At 50.7% G+C, this 20164-nt stretch overlaps 1 protein-coding gene and 1 pseudogene across 1 annotated transcript; both read left to right on the forward strand.

Annotated features, from left to right (window-relative positions):
- The first annotated feature begins 952 nt into the window (after positions 1 to 952).
- LOC147599881 (olfactory receptor 14A16-like) lies at positions 953 to 1882 on the forward strand (annotated as a pseudogene).
- A 9036-nt stretch (positions 1883 to 10918) lies between these two features.
- LOC147599882 (olfactory receptor 14C36-like) lies at positions 10919 to 11854 on the forward strand. Its single transcript, XM_086753712.1, has one exon. The coding sequence runs from the start codon at positions 10919 to 10921 to the stop codon at positions 11852 to 11854; it is 936 nt and encodes a 311-aa protein (XP_086609838.1).
- Positions 11855 to 20164: the final 8310 nt, after the last annotated feature.

Consider the following 20164-nt stretch of genomic DNA (forward strand, 5'->3'; position numbering starts at 1 on the left):
CCAGCACAGGAGACTCTCCCCAGTGCCCCTCTGTCCCTCCATGGCCTTGCCACCCTGGGCAGAAGCACTGGGGCATTTCTCCTTCTTTCTCCACCTGCCCCTGCTGCTGCTGCTCTTGGTTTTGGGCTCTCTGGGGATGGGGGTTCAGCAGCAGCTCAGCCACTGACCCTGCAGGTCTCGCGGTGCAGATGTGTCCATGGGAGCAAGGTGTCCAAGTGCTCTTCTGGCCTCTGGGTCTCTGGGCAATGCAGTCCAGAGGGTGGGGATGAAGCTGGCTCTTTTTGCCAGACACCCCATCTTCAAGGGATCAGAAAGCTCACAGATCTTTACTGAGGAGAGTTTTACTGGGGAGGGGAGTTTTAAACTGGATTCCTCTGCTCTCAGCAGTATCCGATCTTCTTTTCAAGGGAACAGCTGGGTATGATCATCCTCCACAATAAAGAGGTGCAAGCCCAGGGCACCTGGGAGAAAGTCTGATGGACTCACTCTGCACTAAGGGTCTGCCTGTTTGCATCCCAGCTCTCCCAATGTAGCACTTGTAGTGTGTCAGAAATGTCAAGGCTGTCTGCTTCAAAAAGTAAAAGAAACATAATCCAACCCCCACAGCTCTGCTCTGCAGCCGGGTGAGTTGGGAGGGACAGTGCTGAAATGTCACTGATTTCATGAGGAGATTTAAACAGAGATCACTCCTGGTTCCTACCTGCCTGTTGGTGCACAGCAGCACGGACTCCTCAGGAGCCCACAGCAGAGTCCTCTGCTCCCCATTGCACCCTCAGCCAGCAGAACCCAGAGCTCAGCCAGGGAGCTGCATGAAGGTCTTTCTGGAAGGACAGAGTCTTTGGGGAGGGTAATGGTTCTATGAGAAACTGAAGAGGTTTTCCTCAGAGTTGTCTTTCATAACGCTTCACCGCCTTTTCTGCCTTGGACAGGCCCCCATGTTCAGAGGAAGGAAATGTCCAACAGCAGCTCCATCACTGAGTTCCTCCTCCTGGCATTCGCAGACACACGGGAACTGCAGCTCTTGCACTTCTGGCTTTTCCTGGGCATCTCCCTGGCTGCCCTCCTGGGAAACGGCCTCATCATCACTGCCATAGCCTGCGACCACCGCCTCCACACCCCCATGTACTTCTTCCTCCTCAACCTCTCTGTGCTTGACATGGGCTCCATCTCCACCACTGTTCCCAAATCCATGGCCAATTCCCTCTGGAATATCAGAGATATCTCACACCCAGGGTGTATGGCCCAGCTCTTTTTCTTTTTCTTTTTTATATCTGCTGAGTACTATCTTCTCACAGTCATGGCCTATGACCGCTACATTGCCATCTGCAGACCCCTGCACTACGGGACCCTCCTGGGCAGCAGAGCTTGTGTCCACATGGCAGCAGCTGCCTGGGGCAGTGGGTTTCTCCATGCTCTGCTGCACACTGCCAATACATTTTCACTGCCACTCTGCCAGAGCAATGCTGTGGACCAGTTCTTCTGTGAAATCCCCCAGATCCTCAAGCTCTCCTGCTCAGACTCCTACCTCAGGGAAGATGGGCTTATTGTAGTTAGTCTGTGCTTCTCATTTGTCTGTTTTGTTTTCATTGTGCTGTCCTATGTGCAGATCTTGAGGGCTGTGCTGAGGATCCCCTCTGAGCAGGGACGGCACAAAGCCTTTTCCACGTGCCTCCCTCACCTGGCTGTGGTCTCCCTGTTTAGCAGCACTGCCATGGTTGCCTACCTGAAGCCCCCCTCCATCTCCTCCCCAATCCTGGACCTCGTGGTGTCATTTCTGTACTCAGTGGTGCCTCCAGCAGTGAACCCCCTCATCTATAGCATGAGGAACCAGGAGCTCAAGGATGCCCTATGGAAACTCATGCAATTGACGTAGTTTCACTAACAACAACCTACCTCCCCTTCTCTGCATGTTTCTTAGAGTTTACCTTATCTTTTTCCTCTGTGATAATTCTACTTCTGTGTGATTTTCTATGTTCTTTTACTTCTTTTGAGGCTTGATCCTCTTGCGTCTGAGTCTTGTACTAAAGTGTGTCAGATGTGACCTGTCCAATAGCAGCTTCTCAATAAATTATATGTACCGTCTGCAGTGACTGAAGGCTGGGTACTTCTGCCAAAGTTGCTGCCAAAAAAAATTTCCAAGGAATTGATCTTTTAAAGAACCTTTGGGCTTTGTTTTCTCCTGGTGTTTTGAGTTATGCTCACAGTAAATTGGGTTCAACTGGACCAAAAATTGTGGTTTTAAAAGCTCTTTTCTTGGAGTCCAATGACAGTGGAGATGGTGTATGGGCTCCCTATTGTCTCCTCAGGCTGCATCATGTATGACTGCACTGATGGCATGTTCAGTCTCTCTGCAAATTAGTTTAGAGAGGTCAGGACAGGATGGGGACTCACCATGTGCCTTGGGCTGGGAGTGAATGGTGACTCAGAAGGTGAAACTCCCTCAAAGGTGAAATTTCTCACAAGTGAAGCAGTGAATCAAGGTTCCCACAAACAAGACTCTCCAGTGACATCGGGTCAGTGCCAAACAGGCACAGGGAGGTGAGACTGGAGAGATGTGGGAGCCACCTAAGGAGCCCCAGGGACAGGACAGCTCAGCAGCAGAGGACCAGCCCAAGGCATTTTAATAACCTCTCTGGTGGGTTTTGGGAGGAGTCCATGAACCTCAGACACTGCAATGAAGTTGAGGAAACCACTCCAGAAGCCAAGTCAGATGCAAACTCCAAAGTTTCTTCGAGCTTTAATGGGTCCCACTGAGGGACATTACTGACAAAGGCTCCCTGGGGCTGGTGAGAGCAGGAACCTGGAGGCAGAGGTGACAGGCAAAGGCAATGTCGAGGTGGCTCTGATGCTGAGTGAACCTGGGTGTGTCACATTAAGCCAAAGTGTCCAGCCCTAAATCCCAGGCCCTAGGAAGGGAGATGCTGTCCCTCACAAGTGGCTCAGGGCTCTTCCTGGGGCACTGTGATCTGGGAAGCTGTGGTGCCAAGGGCAGGACTATGGTACGACACCTCCCAGGCTGCTGGATATGGACAAGGAGGCAAGGACGCCCTAATGCTCTGCGGATAGGGTGTCTCATAGCCATCAGTGGCAGACACAACAGCCATTGACAACGGGAAAAAGACCTCATCATTTTAGGGGACTTTAAGCCTTTCCACGTCCCCCTGCCATCTCCACCACGGGCTGCCCTACAGCATTGCCTCACCTCTGCCTCCTTCCCCACAGCCTGTGCACATCCACCCTGCTACTGCACCTCGCTCTCACCTGAGCATCTTCCTTCCTTTACTGATATCTCTCTGTCCTCCCTGGCCCTCCCGTGAAACACAGAGCCTTGGGCTGATCCAGGGTGACCTGCTGCACAACAACACTGCTCTTGAGTGACATTTCTTTCTCCTTATGACCACTCTGGACCTTCCAAGATGAACATTAGGGCATTATTTCTTTCTTATACTGTATTGCACTACAAAGAACAGCACCACCATCTCTGAAACCACCCTTCAAGAACTCTCAGGCTACTCCTGTATTCTCTGGAGCATCCAGAACTTTGGGCCAAAGAAGCCCTTGTCTTTCAGCTGTCTCACAAAGGTCACATGCACCAGGTCCCAAACACCATGGCAGCAGACCTTCTCTGGACACTCTCCAATTCCTTCCCACTTTAAAATGGAGATCCCCACACTGGGACACACCTGTGTGTGTGGGGCTACACAACTTCTGAGATGAGAAGGATGTTAACTCAGGTTGTCTGGGTAGCCCATGCTCCTCCTTAATACAGCGTCATATGCAGCTGGCCTTGTTCATGGTGAGCGTGCACCACTGGCTCCTGTGGTGTCCCTCATAGTGTCCAGACCCTTCTCCTCAGGGTCCGTGTCAGGTCTCAGCCTGTCCTTATGAATTTGGTTAATCTCTCCCCTTTGCAGAACTGGACACTACTCCTTGTAAAACTTCCAGAGGTTTCTGTTGGTCCAATCCCAGGTTTTCTCAAGGTTCCTCTGCACTGAGCCAGCTGTTCATGTTTGTGTGCAGATGGCTCACCATGATGGTGGGGTCTCTCACAAGGTAACAGCAGCAGGAGTTGCAGGGCACTACAAATAACACCTCTGGGAGAAACTGTGGGGCCGGGGGGATCTACAAGTCACAAGGCCACAGATGTGTGCTCGGAGGGGAAGTTGCCCTTTATGGGAGAGAGCAGCAGGAGGGCCTGGAGTTCTGCCTGGGGACAATGAGTCAGCTGAGAGCTGAGTGGTCAACATGAGAGGGCAGAACAACATGGGCAGCATTGTGGTTGGTGGATGTCTGGTGGTGACGCCGTGATCAGGAAGAGGAAGTAGATGAGGCCTTCTGCAGAAAACTACAAGTATCATAGAATCCTAAAATCATAGCCTATTTTGGGTTGTAAGGGACCTTTAAGGGTCATGTAGTTCATCCGTCCTGTAAGGAACGGGGACATCTTCAACCAGATCAGGTTGCTCAGTGCCCTGTCCAAGTTGGTCTTGAATGTTTCCACAGATGAGGCATCTACCACCTCTCTGGGCAACCTGGTCCAGTGTTTCACCACTCTCATTGTAAAAAGAAGCCTCGTGTTTGCAGGCCCTGGTCCTCATGGCAGACCTGAACTATCCCAGTATTTGCTGAAGGGGCAACATAGCAAGGAGGTTTTTGGAGCACATTGACAGCGTCTTCCTGACAAAGGTGACAGAGCAGCCAGTGAGGTGAGTTGCCCTGTGGGACGTCATACTTACAAACAAGGAAGAGGTGGTCAGAAATGTAGAAGCCAGGGGTAAGAAGGTAGAGGTTCCTGAAAGAAAGGGACAAGGCCAAGAGCAGGGCTTCAGGACATCAGGCTCTGGCCTACTGAGGGACCTGCCTTGATGAATCCCATGGGATATGGCACTGTAGAGAAAAAGGGTGCAGAGAGCTGTTGGATGGTCAAGGGTCTCTCCCAGCTGCAGAACAGCCCACCCCAAGAGACAGGAAGTCATGCATAGTTGTCAGGGGGCTGGCATGGATGAGAAAGGAGCTCCTGACTAAAACAAAGCATGAAGAGGCAGCACAGAGAGGGTGGAAGCTGACTGCCTTCCAGCCTCAATGGTTCAGAAATTCTGGGCTGGAGAGAGCCATTTGTGTGTGTGTGCTTGTGTGGGCATGGGGGAACAGGGGGGATGAGGGGATCCCAGGGCTAGCTGCTGAATAGACAGAGGGTCTAAAACCAGCTCCTGGAGGGAACCACACTGTGTGTGTGTCTGCAGAGTGCTATGAACATTTCCCTCCCTTTCATGTCATTGAGTCTTTACAGCATGAAGCTGTATTGATGTTCTTACGAGAGAGATATTTCACATTGTACACTGTTCAGTGTGCAATGTATACTAAACAAAAGACAAAACCACAAAATGAAAAATACACCTCCCAAGAGGAGCTCTCACTCCTGTGGTGTGAGGAGGATGGAGGGCTTTGAGGGGAGGATGTCACAGACTTGTACTACCTACGGTGAGGTTTATCAGAAGACACTTTGGTGAAAGGCAGGAGCACAGGAGGCAAGGAGTGAAAAGAAGGGATGGTCAGGCTCAATATAGGGAGACACTGTTGCAACACGTGGACAGTGAGACATGGGAAGCCATTTCCCGGAGAGTGTGCGCTTCATCCATCCCTGGAAGTTTCTCATACCCGTCTGCATAAAGCCAAGAGCAACCTGGTGTGATCCTGCTTTGAGTAAGCTGTTACTCCACAGATATCTTGACATCCTTGGCCTCACCTTTAATTTACTGGCTCATTTTCTCCCTCACAAGTTCTTCACTGTTACCATCCTCACGGCTTCCAAGACCTCTAGCCTACCCTGCCTGGCTGAGATGGAGTTAATTGTCTTCATAGCAGTCCGCGTAGTTGCAATCTGGGGATCTGTGACCAAAACAGTGTTGGTAATGCATCATTGATTTAACTGTTGCCGAGCAGTGCTTGCACAGTGCCAAGAATTTTTCTGTTCCTCACACTTCCCTACCTGGAGGTGGGCAAGTAGTTGAGAGGGGACACAGCCAGCACAGCTGACCCCAACTGACCACGGGGATATTCTGTACCACATGATGTCATGCTCAGCAATACAAGCTGGAGGAAGAAGGAAGAGGCAGATATTTTGAGTTTTGTGCTGGAATCCTGCTTTCCTGAGCACCTGTCTGCCAATGGGAAGTCATGAATGAATCCCTCGGTTTATTTTGTTTCTGGGCACAGCTTTTACTTTATTTGTTCAACTTTCATCGTCTTGACCCAGGAGTTTCTCTCACTTTGCCCTTTCTGATTCTCTCCTCATCCCTCAGGAGAGACGAGTGAGCGAGCAGCTGGATGGGGGCTTAACAGCCACGTTATGGACGTATTTCTGTTTTCACTTCAAAGAGTAACAGTACCATGCTCTACAATTTCTTCCCCTTCTTGATGATGATAAATGTAATTTCTTTACTTTTATTCCTGTCATGCCTTCTTACTTGACTGGGGAGCTGTAACATAACAGAGTTTAGCCTCTGGTATGGAGTTTTTAGAACAGTGCTTTTCCTCTCACTGCAGTGTGCGTTATCATTTCATGGTAACACCTCTCAGACAATATTGCCCCTCATTCCTTTCTGCTCTCTTTCATCCTTATTTGAACTTTGTGTGAGAGGAGTTTATTTTGCTACCCAGAAATGTCAAGGGACATGTCTCAAACTGGTGAAAAGCACAAAGAAGGGCAAATATTCATGGGATGGACACTGGTACACCACCATTAGCTTTGGAGCTCTGAAGACCTAACTTTTCAGCAGAGTGTCTGGAAGGTCTGAGACCCCTCTGTCTGCTCTGTATGTCAGTACTGAAGAAGATATTACTGCAGTCAGAGGTGTTGTTTTGATTCTCTTCACAGACTAAAGCACCACATGGGTCAGCAGATATTTCAGGACACCTCAAGAGGCGTCATAGTCCTCTGGACCAAAAAATGGAGTCTCAAATGTAATGGCATCCCAACACTTGTGTTCAGGGATCTGATCAAAACACCCATCTCCATTTCTGTCATGGTGGTTCAGTTTGCTCAAGTAACCCTTGAGCTGATCCTCATCCACCACTGGTTGTTCACCTCTATAGCAAGAGAACCAACAAACCATAGCCTTCAACACAGAGGGCATCCTCCATGCTCATCCTCCCTGACTGTCTCTCCAGCAGAGCCTCTATTCCTGCATTGCAAAACCCCATGTGAGGAAGCTGTCCCACCACATCTCATTTAATCCTAAACCACCACAGTTGTGTGACAAGCCCTGGGGCTCCAGCTCCTCCTGCCTGTGACCCATCTCCTCCTGGCTGTGCACATCTGGGCCGTAGCGGCTCAGCCGTGGCACCAGGGTGGAGTGCAGACTTCTCAGAGGGAAACCTGAGCAGTGACCCTGACCAGCAGACCGTTGTACATGGAGCTGTGCTGCGCTGCATGTGCAGCTTGGCCTTCACGCCTGTGCTGTGCAGAGCAGAGCCTTTGGCTGCAGGACAACTTCAGCAGCTCATTGTCACAGCGGAGCCTGCGGGCAGCTCCCCCTCAGCGCCGGCCCTTACGCCTCCTGCGTGGCCTTGCCTGTATCCAACAATGCGGGAAGGTGTTCTCATGAGAACATCATTTCTGTCTGACTGTAGAGATGGTGAAAAGAGTTTTTCTTTTGAGAGGCATTCCTACAGTAGCTTGATCACAACAGAGGAATGTCGTCTATGGGTGAGGTCTGCATGGCGTGCTGTGTGTGGGTCAGAGTCCTCTTCAGTGCCTCATCCCCTGCGGTCCCCACCATCTGGAAGGGACCTAAGGAGGTGACATGCAGGCGCCTATTTAATGACCACTTGAAGAGAGGCAAGAGGAATCCCACTTCCTGGGCATTTGTTGCGGGCATGGGAGGGAGCTGAGTCTCCTTCCAGCCCCAGGAACACAAACTGAGGAGAAGATGCATTCACAAACTCAGTTGAATCCCTTCCCTCAGCAAAGGCAAATGTGATCCCTGCCCATCTCTATCTGGGTGTCCTGCCTAACAATGTGCCAAGAAGAGTTTATATTTACAGAGACTCTCTCAGTAAAAAAGGAATTACACTGCTGAAAATCAGTCTCTTTCCGCAGCTGAAAGAGGAACCATCAGTGATGGCTTCAGGCTGTTTCCCAGCAGGTTCCCCTGCAGCCCCAGGGACAGCTGGAGGGAGCCCAGAGGGGACAGAGGAAGTGCTGCCTTGGGCTGGGCCTCTGCTGCTGAGCTGGGCCGGGCTCCTGGGATGGAGGGAGCTGCTGGTAACAGGGCAGCGCTGCAGAGAGACAGCTCTGCCCAGGAGCAGCTCCTCTGCCAAGCGCAGCAGGGCTGAGGGCTCTGCCTGCAGGAGCTGAGGGAAGAGGAGCGAGGCACAGAGAGGTGAAAGGCAGCCTGGGGTGGGAGGATGCCGAGACCTTGGTGATGGAGAAATCTTCACAGCCCTGGATATGGTAGGTCTCTGGATGCAGGGCAATGCAGCTGGAGGGACACCCAAAAGCTATCCCAAAGCATATATGATCTTCAAGGAGGAGTCTCTCATTTTCTCCAGAGCAGAGAGGAGGACGTGCTACACAGCAGGAATTCCCTGCCGCTCTGTCAGAGGGACAGAGCATGATGGCTGCCTTCTCCCAGGGACGGCTGCAGGGTGTGAATGTGTGTGTGCAGCCAGGGGTGCCCAGGGCTGTCCTTCAGAGCAGGGTCCCTGCGCCCCAGGGGCTGTGTGCTGGGGCAGGGACTCTGCCTCTGCCAGGCTCAGCACTCAGCCTCCCTTTGTGAGCTCCCCACGGCGCTGGGGAAAGAAGCTGTGGGTGGGAGGAACAACTTCTGGCCGAGCAGGGCCCTTCTGCTGTCGAGAGGGTGCTGTGTCGGTCAGTGCTGCTCACACCTCCACATCACCACTGGGAAACTTCCAAGGGGATGTTTCAAGAGGAAGGTCAAGGCAGGGTTTGCTGTAGAGATAAAGAGATTTCCTGAGTGTGATTTTTTTTTTCCTGCTCTGAGGGTAGGGGACAGATAGCAGGTGAGGAGAAGGGAGGGAAAGAAATAGAAAAGGAGCTGTCAAGCTTGGACGAGTCCTTGAGACCTCTGAGCTGTAACTGTGAGTGGTCAGTTGGTCTGCTAAGAGCCTCCTCAAGTGCCTTCAGCCACTCCTCTGCCCAGGGACAGCACCAGCATCACCCTTGCTGCACCCAGCAGCGTTGTCCTGCCCTGGCCTTTGGAACCTCCAAACAGGAACAGGCACCCAGCCAGCGCCCTGCAAACAGGCAGGTGTGTGTAGGGCCAGGGTGAGTGCACAGAGGTTGGGATGGGGTCTGTGAGTGCTGACAGGGAAAAGAGATGGCACAGGGAAACACCTCCCAGGAGGAAAATCTCCAGGCATCAGGGATATGATGAGGGAATGAGAGGAAACTGAAACCAGAGTTTTGGTGGGGAGGGAGAATTCAGAAATCTCTCTATCATCCCCTCCAGGGCAGACCCCTTCCTCTGAGCAAACCCCCTGGCCTCCTCTCCCACCCACCCAAGCCTCTGCCCTCAGGGCTGTGGGGTCCCAGCCATGAACCCCCTCCTCTGCAGCCAGAGCTCCAGCAGAGCCGTGCTGCAGCTCTCCAGCCACGTGCCCACGGCCCTCTGCAGAGCACAGGGGCTGAGAGCAGCTGCCCCGCAATGGTGGTGTCAGGGAGGGGGCACGCACAGCTAGGGGAGGGGGATGCTAGCTCCAGTGCCCACCTGCCTCTGCCCTGTCCTCTCTCAGCCCCACCCTCGCTGTATTTGCCCTTGTGCCTCCACCTCTCTGTGGTGTTGCTGCTGGGATCTTGTTCTTGCTGTCAGGCTGTCTGGGGAGGGGAGTTCCAGCTGCAGAGTCACCCCCTGATCTTGTGGGTCCTTTCCTGCAGCTGTGTCCATGGGAACAACTGTCCCAGCTTTCACCTGTGGGGCTGTGGGCACTGCAGGCTGTGGGGCTGGGGCATCAGCTGCTTTTCCCTCAGTGAGATACCATCATGAAACACTTAGTGTAACTTCTTCTAGTATCCTTCCAAGCTGTGAGTTTCCTTTCAGGATGAAAACATCTACCATAACATCTTTGTGTTACCAGAACACCCCATGGTTCAGCACAGAGATGCTGAGGCCAAAACCCTGCTGTTGTTTTGGTGAAATGAGCCCTGAGTGCTGTGGGCTAGAAGCGGGGTACTGAGATTTCGAGTAAGGGTGAGGCATTTAGTGGTCTGCAGTGCATCCCTGTACTTTCAGCAGTGCTTGCTGGCTTTTTTGGAAACATAGTAGTGCGATTGCATTTAATCTCAGAATGCTGCAAGCCCAGAGCCCCTGGGACTGAGGGACAGACCAGCTCCCCTCACTCTGCACTAAGCCACAGCAATTCTCTTCTCATACAAGACTCATTCTGTTCTCTCTGAGTGCAGCAGAGATGTTGGGTGTTACTGGTATCTCAAAATAATTTCCTATTAATATGGCAAATATTTAAAAAAAAAATCAAACCCCCAAAAACCTACATATTCAGTCTGCCTTCTACCATCTTCTTTCCTTGGAACAGGAAATGCAGATGCTGACAAGCCCTTCTGCGTTAGGGGTGGTTTCCTTTCACAATGTTGAGCACCAGAGCTGGCCCCTTCTTCTACCGTTCCCATGAACTCACTGCTGCAGAGCACATCTGACACCTGGGCAGCCAGCGGGCAGAGGCCCAGCTCCTCAGGGCACATTCAGCCAGCACCAAACCAGAGCTACAGCCATGGAGGAGAAGGAAGGTCTTCAGAAATGGAAGAAGAAAAAAAAAAAGGACAAGATGTTTAGGAAGGGAAGAGTCTGTATGAAACTTTTTTGGTTTGGCTCAGAAAAGTCTCTCAAGCTTTTCAATGACTTTTTGTCCTTTCAGGTGTTCCCATGTCCAGAAGCAGCAGATGTCCAACAGCAGCTCCATCACGGAGTTCCTCCTCCTGGCATTCGCAGACACACGGGAGCTGCAGCTCTTGCACTTCTGGCTCTTCCTGGGCATCTACCTGGCTGCCCTCCTGGCCAACGGCCTCATCATCACTGCCACAGCCTGCGACCACCGCCTCCACACCCCCATGTACTTCTTCCTCCTCAACCTCTCCCTCCTTGACCTGGGCTCCATCTCCACCACTGTCCCCAAATCCATGGCCAATTCCCTCTGGAACAGCAGGACCATCTCCTACTCAGGATGTGCGGCTCAGGTCTTTTTCTTTTCCTTTTTGATGTCAGCAGAGTACTGGCTTCTCACTGTCGTGGCCTATGACCGCTACATTGCCATCTGCAGACCCCTGCATTACGGGACGCTCCTGGGCAGCAGAGCTTGTGTCCACATGGCAGCAGCTGCCTGGGGCAGTGGGTTTCTCTATGCTCTGCTGCACACTGCCAATACATTTTCACTGCCACTCTGCCAGGGCAATGCTGTGGACCAGTTCTTCTGTGAAGTGCCCCAGATCCTCAAGCTCTCCTGCTCAGACTCCTACCTCAGGGAAGATGGGCTTGTTGTGCTCAGTGCCTGTTTTGGTCTTGGCTGTTTTGTGTTCATTGTTGTGTCCTATGTGCAGATCTTCAGGGCTGTGCTGATGATCCCCTCTGAGCAGGGACGGCACAAAGCCTTTTCCACGTGCCTCCCTCACCTGGCTGTGGTCTCCTTGTTTATCAGCACTGGCACATTTGCCTACCTAGAGCCCCCCTCCATCTCCTCCTCATTGTTGGATCTGGTGGTGTCATTTCTGTACTCGGTGGTGCCTCCAGCAGTGAACCCCCTCATCTACAGCATGAGGAACCAGGAGCTGAAAGACACAGTGAAGAAGCTGATTCAATCAGCCCTTCCTCAGAAGCATTAAGCTGCCCATGTCTCTACAGAAGTCATTGCAAATTCACCTTGGCGTTCTTCTGTGCTTTGGGTATTTTATCTATGCTAAGCATGTTTGTCCATGCCTACACGCACTCCACTTCACCAGAGGCATGGACCCAGCCTGTCTGACCCAGAGGTCTGTTCACATGTGTCTGACACAATGGTAGAGCTAGCCTCCCATGTTGCATCACGATAATAAAAGAAAGTTCCTACAATATCTGTGTCTGGAGGTTGGGCTCTTCTTCCAAAGGTGAGGTCAAGCTGAAGGAGTTCTCCCCACAGCACCATGGTGCTGTGCCGGGGTTCTCCATGGGATGAGGGGAGGAGGGCGTAGGGCAACGTGTTCGAGAATGGGCTGAGCCTTAGCATGTGGGTGTCTGGTTACCCTGGAGACAGTGATCAACAGGGGTCTGCCTGGGACTGTCACGACATGGCGTTGTCACCACACTCACCACATGGCGTTGTCACCACCTCATGGTGTTGTCACCACCTCACTCTGCAGAGCAGGGCCAGCAGCTCAGGGCCATGTGGAGAGTACAGGGAGGGGTCAGGGGCAGCACGTCAGGTCAGCATGGACACATTGCCCTGGAGAACGGCTCTCTGGGGGCAGGGACATTCCTGGGGAAGAGCAAAGGAGCAACTCTGTGCTTCCAGGAGGGGGTCAATGACCAAGAGAAACCTATTTCTGAATGCACCAGGTCGGGGCAGCTTTCTCTATTGCTGGGGAGCTGCAGCAGCCTGAGGAGTCCCTGGGCCAGGAGTCTTTTCCTGGGAGAGGGGCTGGCACAGAACAACTTGTTGGCAGTGGACAAGAAGGATGTCTGGGAGACAGGCACAAGGGACACACGGAGACACTGTCCTCTGTCTCTTCATGCCATGGGTGGCCTTCAGCCCTGAGACACCTCTGTTTTCTTCCTTCACTCTCCATGCTTGGATGGACCTCAGGAAACATCCATGAGCATGGAAGAAGCACAGACCTCCTGGACTGAGCTCCCATCACTGCGGGGGAAGAGGAAAGATTGTGAGACACATGGGAGTGCAGGGATGCAGTGGGGTGTGTGTGGCAGTGTGCGTGTAAAAGAGAGGAAGAAGATGGCGAGGGGTGGGAGTGTGTCATCCTCAGACGAAATATGTTCAGTTTTGATGTTGAGGCAGAAGAAAGAGGTGGATGAGCAGTTCAGGGCTGGGACATGGAGCTAAAAAGAGGAGTCAAGGGAGTCAGGGGTTGGCACCTTCAGTATCTGAGGAGCATTAGCGGGGCTTTGGAAGAAGCTGCACGGGTGATGGGGAACTCACAGCCATTGTGAGTTCAGTCAAACTTGGGACAGCATGGGGTCAGAGTGAGGTGGGGAAGCAGGGGTGGAGATGGTCTCTTTGTTGAGACTGGAAGCCCGCAACAGAACTGAAATAATTTCCCTTTCTACTCTGGCTGCTGTCTCTTCCAGTGAGACCCCTGAGAAAACATGAGTTCCTTACAGCCACAAGGCTTTTTTCCCATTCCCCACTCTCCATAGAGGCTGGGAGGTGTCCTACTGCTCTCCTGCACTCAGCATCACACACCCTCACTTCTCAGTGCTCCCAGGAATGGCCTTCAGCATCCCGTGAGAGAAAGGATCCCACTGCCCAGGGTATGGGGTCAGTAGTTGATCATCCTGCTCAATGAAACACATCAGGGCTTTCACAATTGCCTTAACACTGGATTTTCAACCTGTAAGCAGTGCCTCTGACTTCCTACTTCACCAGCTCGCAGGGACAGCAACCTTATCTCCTCATTCCTTCATGGGCTCTTCAGTGATGGCCCTCAGTGGAGCCCACTGACATCCCCAGAGACTTGGAGGTTTGCTGCTGACTTTGACTGCTCCAGAGGCCACTTGAATCCACTTTCGGTACCTGCAGTTCAGGAACTTGGCAGCAGAGGGCTCATTAACATGCAAAATGCCCTAACAAGCCAAGTCTCTGGACTTAATTCAATTCCTCCGCTCTTATGTGGCTAATTTGAGAGGCTACAGGAGTGTAGTCAAAGTACAAAGTTCTCAGTGATCAATGTCAGTAAGAAACAATTTATTCTTTATGCACCACGCCATTTTTTCTGCTTATGCATTACGTGCCATCAGCAAACTCCTATTGATACTGATCTGGAGTCCTGATTGAATCTGAATATGTAGGGAAGTCAAGACCCTGTATGTCAGACACTCTATGGGCAGTCTTCATCCCCATGTACAACCTCACATGTCTCTCCTCAGCCACCTGGGACTGACAGCACCTCTGTTCAGATCAGAGCTTTCTCCACTCCAGCCTGTAGCTGCCTGATTTCGCCCATTGACACCAGTTTCCACTTGTTTTACTTGGGGAATGACGTGCCCCTGGATACAGAATGATGTTTCTTAATTATAAAAAAAAAAAACCAAACAAAATTAAGTGAATGTCCAGTTCAATTTTTAAAAAAATGCACTCCTCTGCTGTATATTAAGCCCACCTTACCTCCTCTGAAGTTCACTTTCCACCGTGGATGGCCTTAGACCAAAGGAAAATACATTTTGTGCCAAGCACAGAGCCCAGGAGCCCCCAAAGCACTCCCTGCGCTGGACGCTGTTTGTCCATATTTGCTCACAGCATGTCACACTCTGAAGCCATGAGCTCCCTCGATTCACAGAGGGAAGCAAAGAGACAAAGTCAGTGAAAAGCTCTTTTTTGAACAGCCTGCGCTAATCGCAGCAGATCTGGGCTATAGAAATGTCTTCAGGCAGGCTCTGCAGCATCGAGACCCACTCATTTCTCATTCTCCTCCAACACTGGACAGCTCGGGTGCCATTATTCATATTTTCCCTTCTCCTCAAGGGAGAGAAATGAGTTGTCTCAACTGAGATGCTTTGGCCTACCCTGCCTGTCCACCATCTCCTGCTCCAGAAATGCTCCCATCAGCCCTGGGTCACATTTCCTAGTCCCATGTGGGCGCTTCAGGCACCCCTGGTGTTCTCATTTTATTTATTAAGGGGGGACTATGGTGGTAGCTTCTGTAGGAAACTGCTAGAAGTTGTTTCCCCTTTGTTCAGTGGACTCGGCCGGGCCTAGAGCTGAGTGGCCAAGGCAGCAGAATGTTCTGTGATAACGCCTCTGCAATAATGTATTTAAGACAGGGAAAGAAAAAAAAAAAAAAAAAAAGGAGAGAGGATGTGAAGAAGCTGAAGCAGGGGCAGAGAGGCGGAGGCATGAGCCTCGTGGGCCTTGCAGGCCTCACCCTCTGGCCTCCCGCCGGGCTGCCGACTGGGCCCAACTCGGCCCGGCCCAGCTGAAAGAAGAGGAGAGGAGATGAGATGTGAAGAGATCCTGAGAGGCGTCTGCCTTCCTGCTGTGAAGTTTTTTTCTTGTGAGCGGAACAGCTGTAGACGCCAAGGTCAGTAAAGAAGGAAGATGAGCAGTAATGCAGCTCCTGGGCAGAATTCCCTTGCAGCCCATGGTGATGGCCATGGTGGAGCAGGTTGTCCCCCTGCAGCCCATGGAGGACCCCAGCCCAGGGCAGGTGGATGCCTGAAGGAGGCTGTGGCCCATGGAGGCCCCTCTGGGGCAGCTGTTCTGGAGATACTGCACTCCATGGAAGAGATGACCCACGCCAGAGCAGTTTCACGAAGGACTGCAGCCCGTGGGAGGGACCCCACGCTAGAGCAGGGGAGGAATGTGAGGAGTTCTTTCCCCAACACTGAAGCCGTGGTGTAAAACAACGTCTGATGGACTGACCGCAACCCCCATTCCCTTTTCCCCCCTGTGCCACTCGGGGAGGGGAAGGTGGTAGAGATAATGTTAAGCCTGGGAAGAGGGAGGGGTGGGGGGAGGTTATCTTGTTCTCTGTCACATTATCCTGCTTTGGTTTTATTAACAAATGAATAGTTTTCCCCAAGTCGAGTCTGTTTTGCCTGAAACAGTAACTTTAAGGATTTTCTCCCTGTCCTTATCTCAAACCTCAAGTCTTTTTTTCTTATATTATCTCCCCCTGTGGGGTAACGTTAGCAGGGCTGCATGTATGCAGGAGGGGCAGTCCGCGGTGATTCGCGCGCTAGGCGCAGATAGGTCCATGGGCGCAGGGGGCAGGTGCATCCACATACATGGTGGGCACGGATAAGTCCATGGGCGCAGGGGGCAGGTGCGTGGCCGGCACGGATAGATTCATGGGCGCAGGGGGCGGGTGCGTTCGCGTGCGTAGCGGGTGTACGGGTATTTAGCCCTGTGTTGCACAGCATTAAATTGAAGGCTTGGCTTGACGGTATCCGTGTGATGCCCTGCTTTCCCCGGGGTGGGGCTCCACTGCGTGCGGGGTAGGTTAGCTGGCAAGAGAGCCGGCAAGCGGTGACCCCAATGTGTGACACGTTCGGACAGTTTTGAGCTGGGGCCGCGCGGCGGTCGTGCCTGCCTGCTGTTAGGATGGCATCCATCTGTGATACAGTGAAGGTATTAAAGGCGTTGGGTAAAGATCTTAATTGTCTGGTGCACAGGGCACCATTGACGGAGTTCATCCTATGGATGCAGAAAAGGGGCTTGATGAACAAGCCGGGAGAGGTGATGGAAGTGGTGCGGTTACAGGTGGCGGGGAAAGAGTCGTTGGAAGAAGGGGGGGTCAGAACAAAGGGTGTGGCGGCACAGCTGGAGACGTTAGGTTCGGTGAAAAGACTGCTGGCTAAGGCTCGAGAGGCACACGAAGTGTGGGTTGCGGCTTTAACTGCAATCAAAGAAGGGTGGCCCTCGGAAGGGGAGGGGGACGAACAGGGTCGAGACGGCGTGGATGAGACTAGGGGGTGGCACTCCGGTGGCCTGCCCGGTTCGGCCGAGAGCCTCTGACAGTGATAAGGGGCGATGGAGTTTGGGTGTGCTCCCCCGTGTGTTGCGCCTTGCTTGCTGGGGGGGCCTGGGCTGAGGGGGCGACCCCCCGGATGTGAGGACGCGGGGGTGCCCTCCGTCTCTCCTTCTGCCCCATCGGCTCCACCGCTTGTAAATTCACGGAGGGGCAATAGTGAGGCTGGAGCCAGTTTCGAGGTGGCGCCCGAGGAGTCGCGGGACGCGGAGCAGGGTCCTAGCGCTTTCCTGGTGCTGAAAAGAGCCACGGTCCCCGAGATCAAGGAGAAAGCGGCGGGTGATAGAGCCGCGGTCCTCCAGACCAGAACGACAAGAAGCACTGCTTCAAAGGAACATAAATCAGTTTTAACGAGTCTAACAAAAGTGTTAGAGGAGCAGAACTGTGCTATTAATAACACTGACCTGAAGAGCTTGTTGACTTGGGTGTCCGCTCACGTATCAAACGCAAACCTCTGTAATATCTATACAGTGGGCTCCCGGAACACCATAGGTATTGGACTGTGGGACTGTGTAACACGGGGTGACCCTGCTGTTCAAAAGTTATTACCGGTGTGGCGTGTAATGTTTGAAGCCTTGAAGAATCACACACAGAAGGGAGATTCAACAGCACCCGTTACCCCGTCTGCTCCTTCGTCCATGGAAACAAAGACTAACAGCGAGTCAGAAAATCCGTTTGATCCAGGTCCCAGAGATCCAGAAAAGGAGCCTTCAGTCTTTGGAGCTTCCTTGTTATAGAGGTGGTGCTTTTGTGTGTGTGTGCGTATAAGCATGAAGGAAATGGTGTGAAATAAGGGGTGAATACTGTCTTGGTTTTAGCAGGGATGGAGTTAATTTTCCTCTCAGAAGCTTTGGATTTTGTGCGTGAAGAATGTTGATAAAATGCTCTGATGATAAGAGTTGTTGTGAATGAGACCAAGGACACTGTCTGGCTTTCCAAGTCTCGTTAACGAGCAGGTGCAGGAAGCTGGGCCAAAAAAAAAAAAAAAAACAAAAAAAACCCAGACCAAGTATCGTTCATTTGGACATCGAGTGGTGAGAAATTGTACACTGTTCATTTTGTCTGTATTAATGTTCTTCTACTTTGTTGTTGTTGTAGGTTTCCTCTTAGTAAACTGCAGCATAAGGTAAGGTGTGATTGACCGTGGCCCCTATTCCTTCTTCCCCCCCTGCCCAGTCCCGCTCAGGGGGCCGGGGAAGGAGGTGGAGATGGTGTTAAGCCCGGGAAGAGGGAGGGGACGGGGAGGAGGTTGTCTTGTTCCCTTTCTCATTATCCTGCTTTGGTTTTAGTAATAAATGAATAATTTTCCCCAGGTTGAGTCTGTTTTGCCTGTAACAGTGGCTTTAAGGATCTTTTGCCGCGGCCGCCGCCAGGCGCCCCTGGCGGGGGCGGGGGCAGCTTACCCAAAAACTGCCATAGTTTACGGATACTCCCGTCTGAGTTGGCCAGTGGTTTTAGCAAGAAAAAAGCGGCACCATTTGAATGAGTGTGTTGACGAGCGATTACAACTTGGACGTACAAAGCCAACAGACTGTTCCTAGAATACACCTGTGTTTGTAATACAGAAAAATCGGATGCTCCACAATTCACATTTTCTATGCCTTCAATCAATATGGGAGAACCTAATCAGCGGTATCACTGGACGGTACTTCCACAGGGTATGAAAAACAGTCCACCCATCTGCCAATGGTACGTCGCACAGGCCATAGCACTAGTAAGGCGCTTGTATAAGAATAGCCTCGTTTATCGTTATAGGGATGATATCTTAATTGCAGCACCTGATGATTCTCTGGTGGACAGAGTTCTTAATGATATCACCAGTGCATTATCCGGATTTAAATTGGTTATAGCTCAAGAAAAGATTCAAAAGGTATGTCCCTAGCAGTATCTCGGCTGACAAATTATGTAAAAAAAAATTATGCCACAAAAGTTAAAAATCCTTCAAACAGTGTTTACCTTAAACGATTTGCAGAAATTTCTGGGAGCTATCAGCTGGGTACGCCCAGTATTAGGCCTCTCTACAAAATTGCTTTCTCCACTACTCCAAATACTTAAAGGAGACTGACTCCAGAAGCACAAACTGCATTACAAACAGTTTTGCTACAAGTCTCCATTCATTGGCGTAAGCAACCAAAAGCTGAAATTTTTAAGAGAATTAATGTTGTATCCAGCAACTCATTTAAGCTGCACTCCCATAAAAAATGCCTTAACAATATTTACAGATGGATCAGGAAAAACACACAAATCTGTAATTGTGTGGAAGAAAAATGATAAGTGGCATCATGACGTACAATTGGTAGAAGGTTCAACACAAATTGTAGAACTTGCAGTGGTGGTACGAGCCTTGTATAAGTGAAAAGATGAATCCATCAATATTGTCTCAGATTCTGCCTATGTGGTCAATGTGATACAATGCACTGAATGGACAATGTTAAAACAAATTAATTTGTTTATTTTATTGTATTGTTACCGAAATCCGGAATAAAACTCCTTAACAGCAATGAGAAGTTAAGAAGCAGGCACTTCTTTATTGCAGCGCTGGGCACACGGGGGATCGCTCCACCTAGCGTGCGCACCCATTTGATCAACAGCACGGGTTAAATACACATTAATTATACATATTCATTAAATTCCAAGAAATAATATGCATAAACATAAATTTTCTGAGAAACCATTACATCATTTCCCTACCCACTCGCGCATGCCCAGTCTTTTGAGTCGAGGGTCTTTTGGTGGTCGTCAAAACACCCCCTCCTCAAATTCACTGGTCAAACTCCTCCTTGAAATCTCCATATATGGTCTTGAGAACAGGTCGCGATGCTCCTTGATTTTCCTGGCTCCAAAGTGATGGCTCAGGGCCTATTTCTGCAGGTGGTGTTTGGGGTGTTTGGGACTTACCATTGTATTAAAGATATGCTAGGCTAGCTTCTAACAAATGCGTATTATAATATCTCTAGGGTCCCACTCCATCTAAGGACAAATAGATTTCGTATAAAAGTTAACCTATGTGACTACAGTTCTACAGTTAGCAAGAATCACCTCATACTGATATTTAATTTTCAACATTTATGTCATGTAACATTTCCCCCCTTTGAGACTTATTTAATTTTTTTCAATAAGTCTCATTTACTTATAACTAATCTCCATAATCAGTAAAACAAAAAGTATTATTAGCATTACTACTAAAATTCCTTTGATAGATTTCATTATTTTGATATGATTTTGTCTAATTCATTAAAAATGAGAGACTGTTAACTTTAAATGACATATTTCTTTAGAAATCCATTGTTTCTGTTTTGGAGGCTGTGCTTCTTGACTCTCAAATAATGAATCCAAGAATCAATATCTTCAAATTTAGGGGCTGTATATATTGCTAGAAGCACCTGATATGGTTCTTTCCATTTTTATTGAAGAGTTTCTGATTCCCAAATTTTCAGGTACACGTAATCTCCTGGT

The sequence above is a fragment of the Chlamydotis macqueenii genome, chromosome 8 (assembly GCF_036417535.1).
Source record: "Chlamydotis macqueenii isolate bChlMac1 chromosome 8, bChlMac1.mat, whole genome shotgun sequence".
NCBI classification, from domain to species: domain Eukaryota; kingdom Metazoa; phylum Chordata; class Aves; order Otidiformes; family Otididae; genus Chlamydotis; species Chlamydotis macqueenii.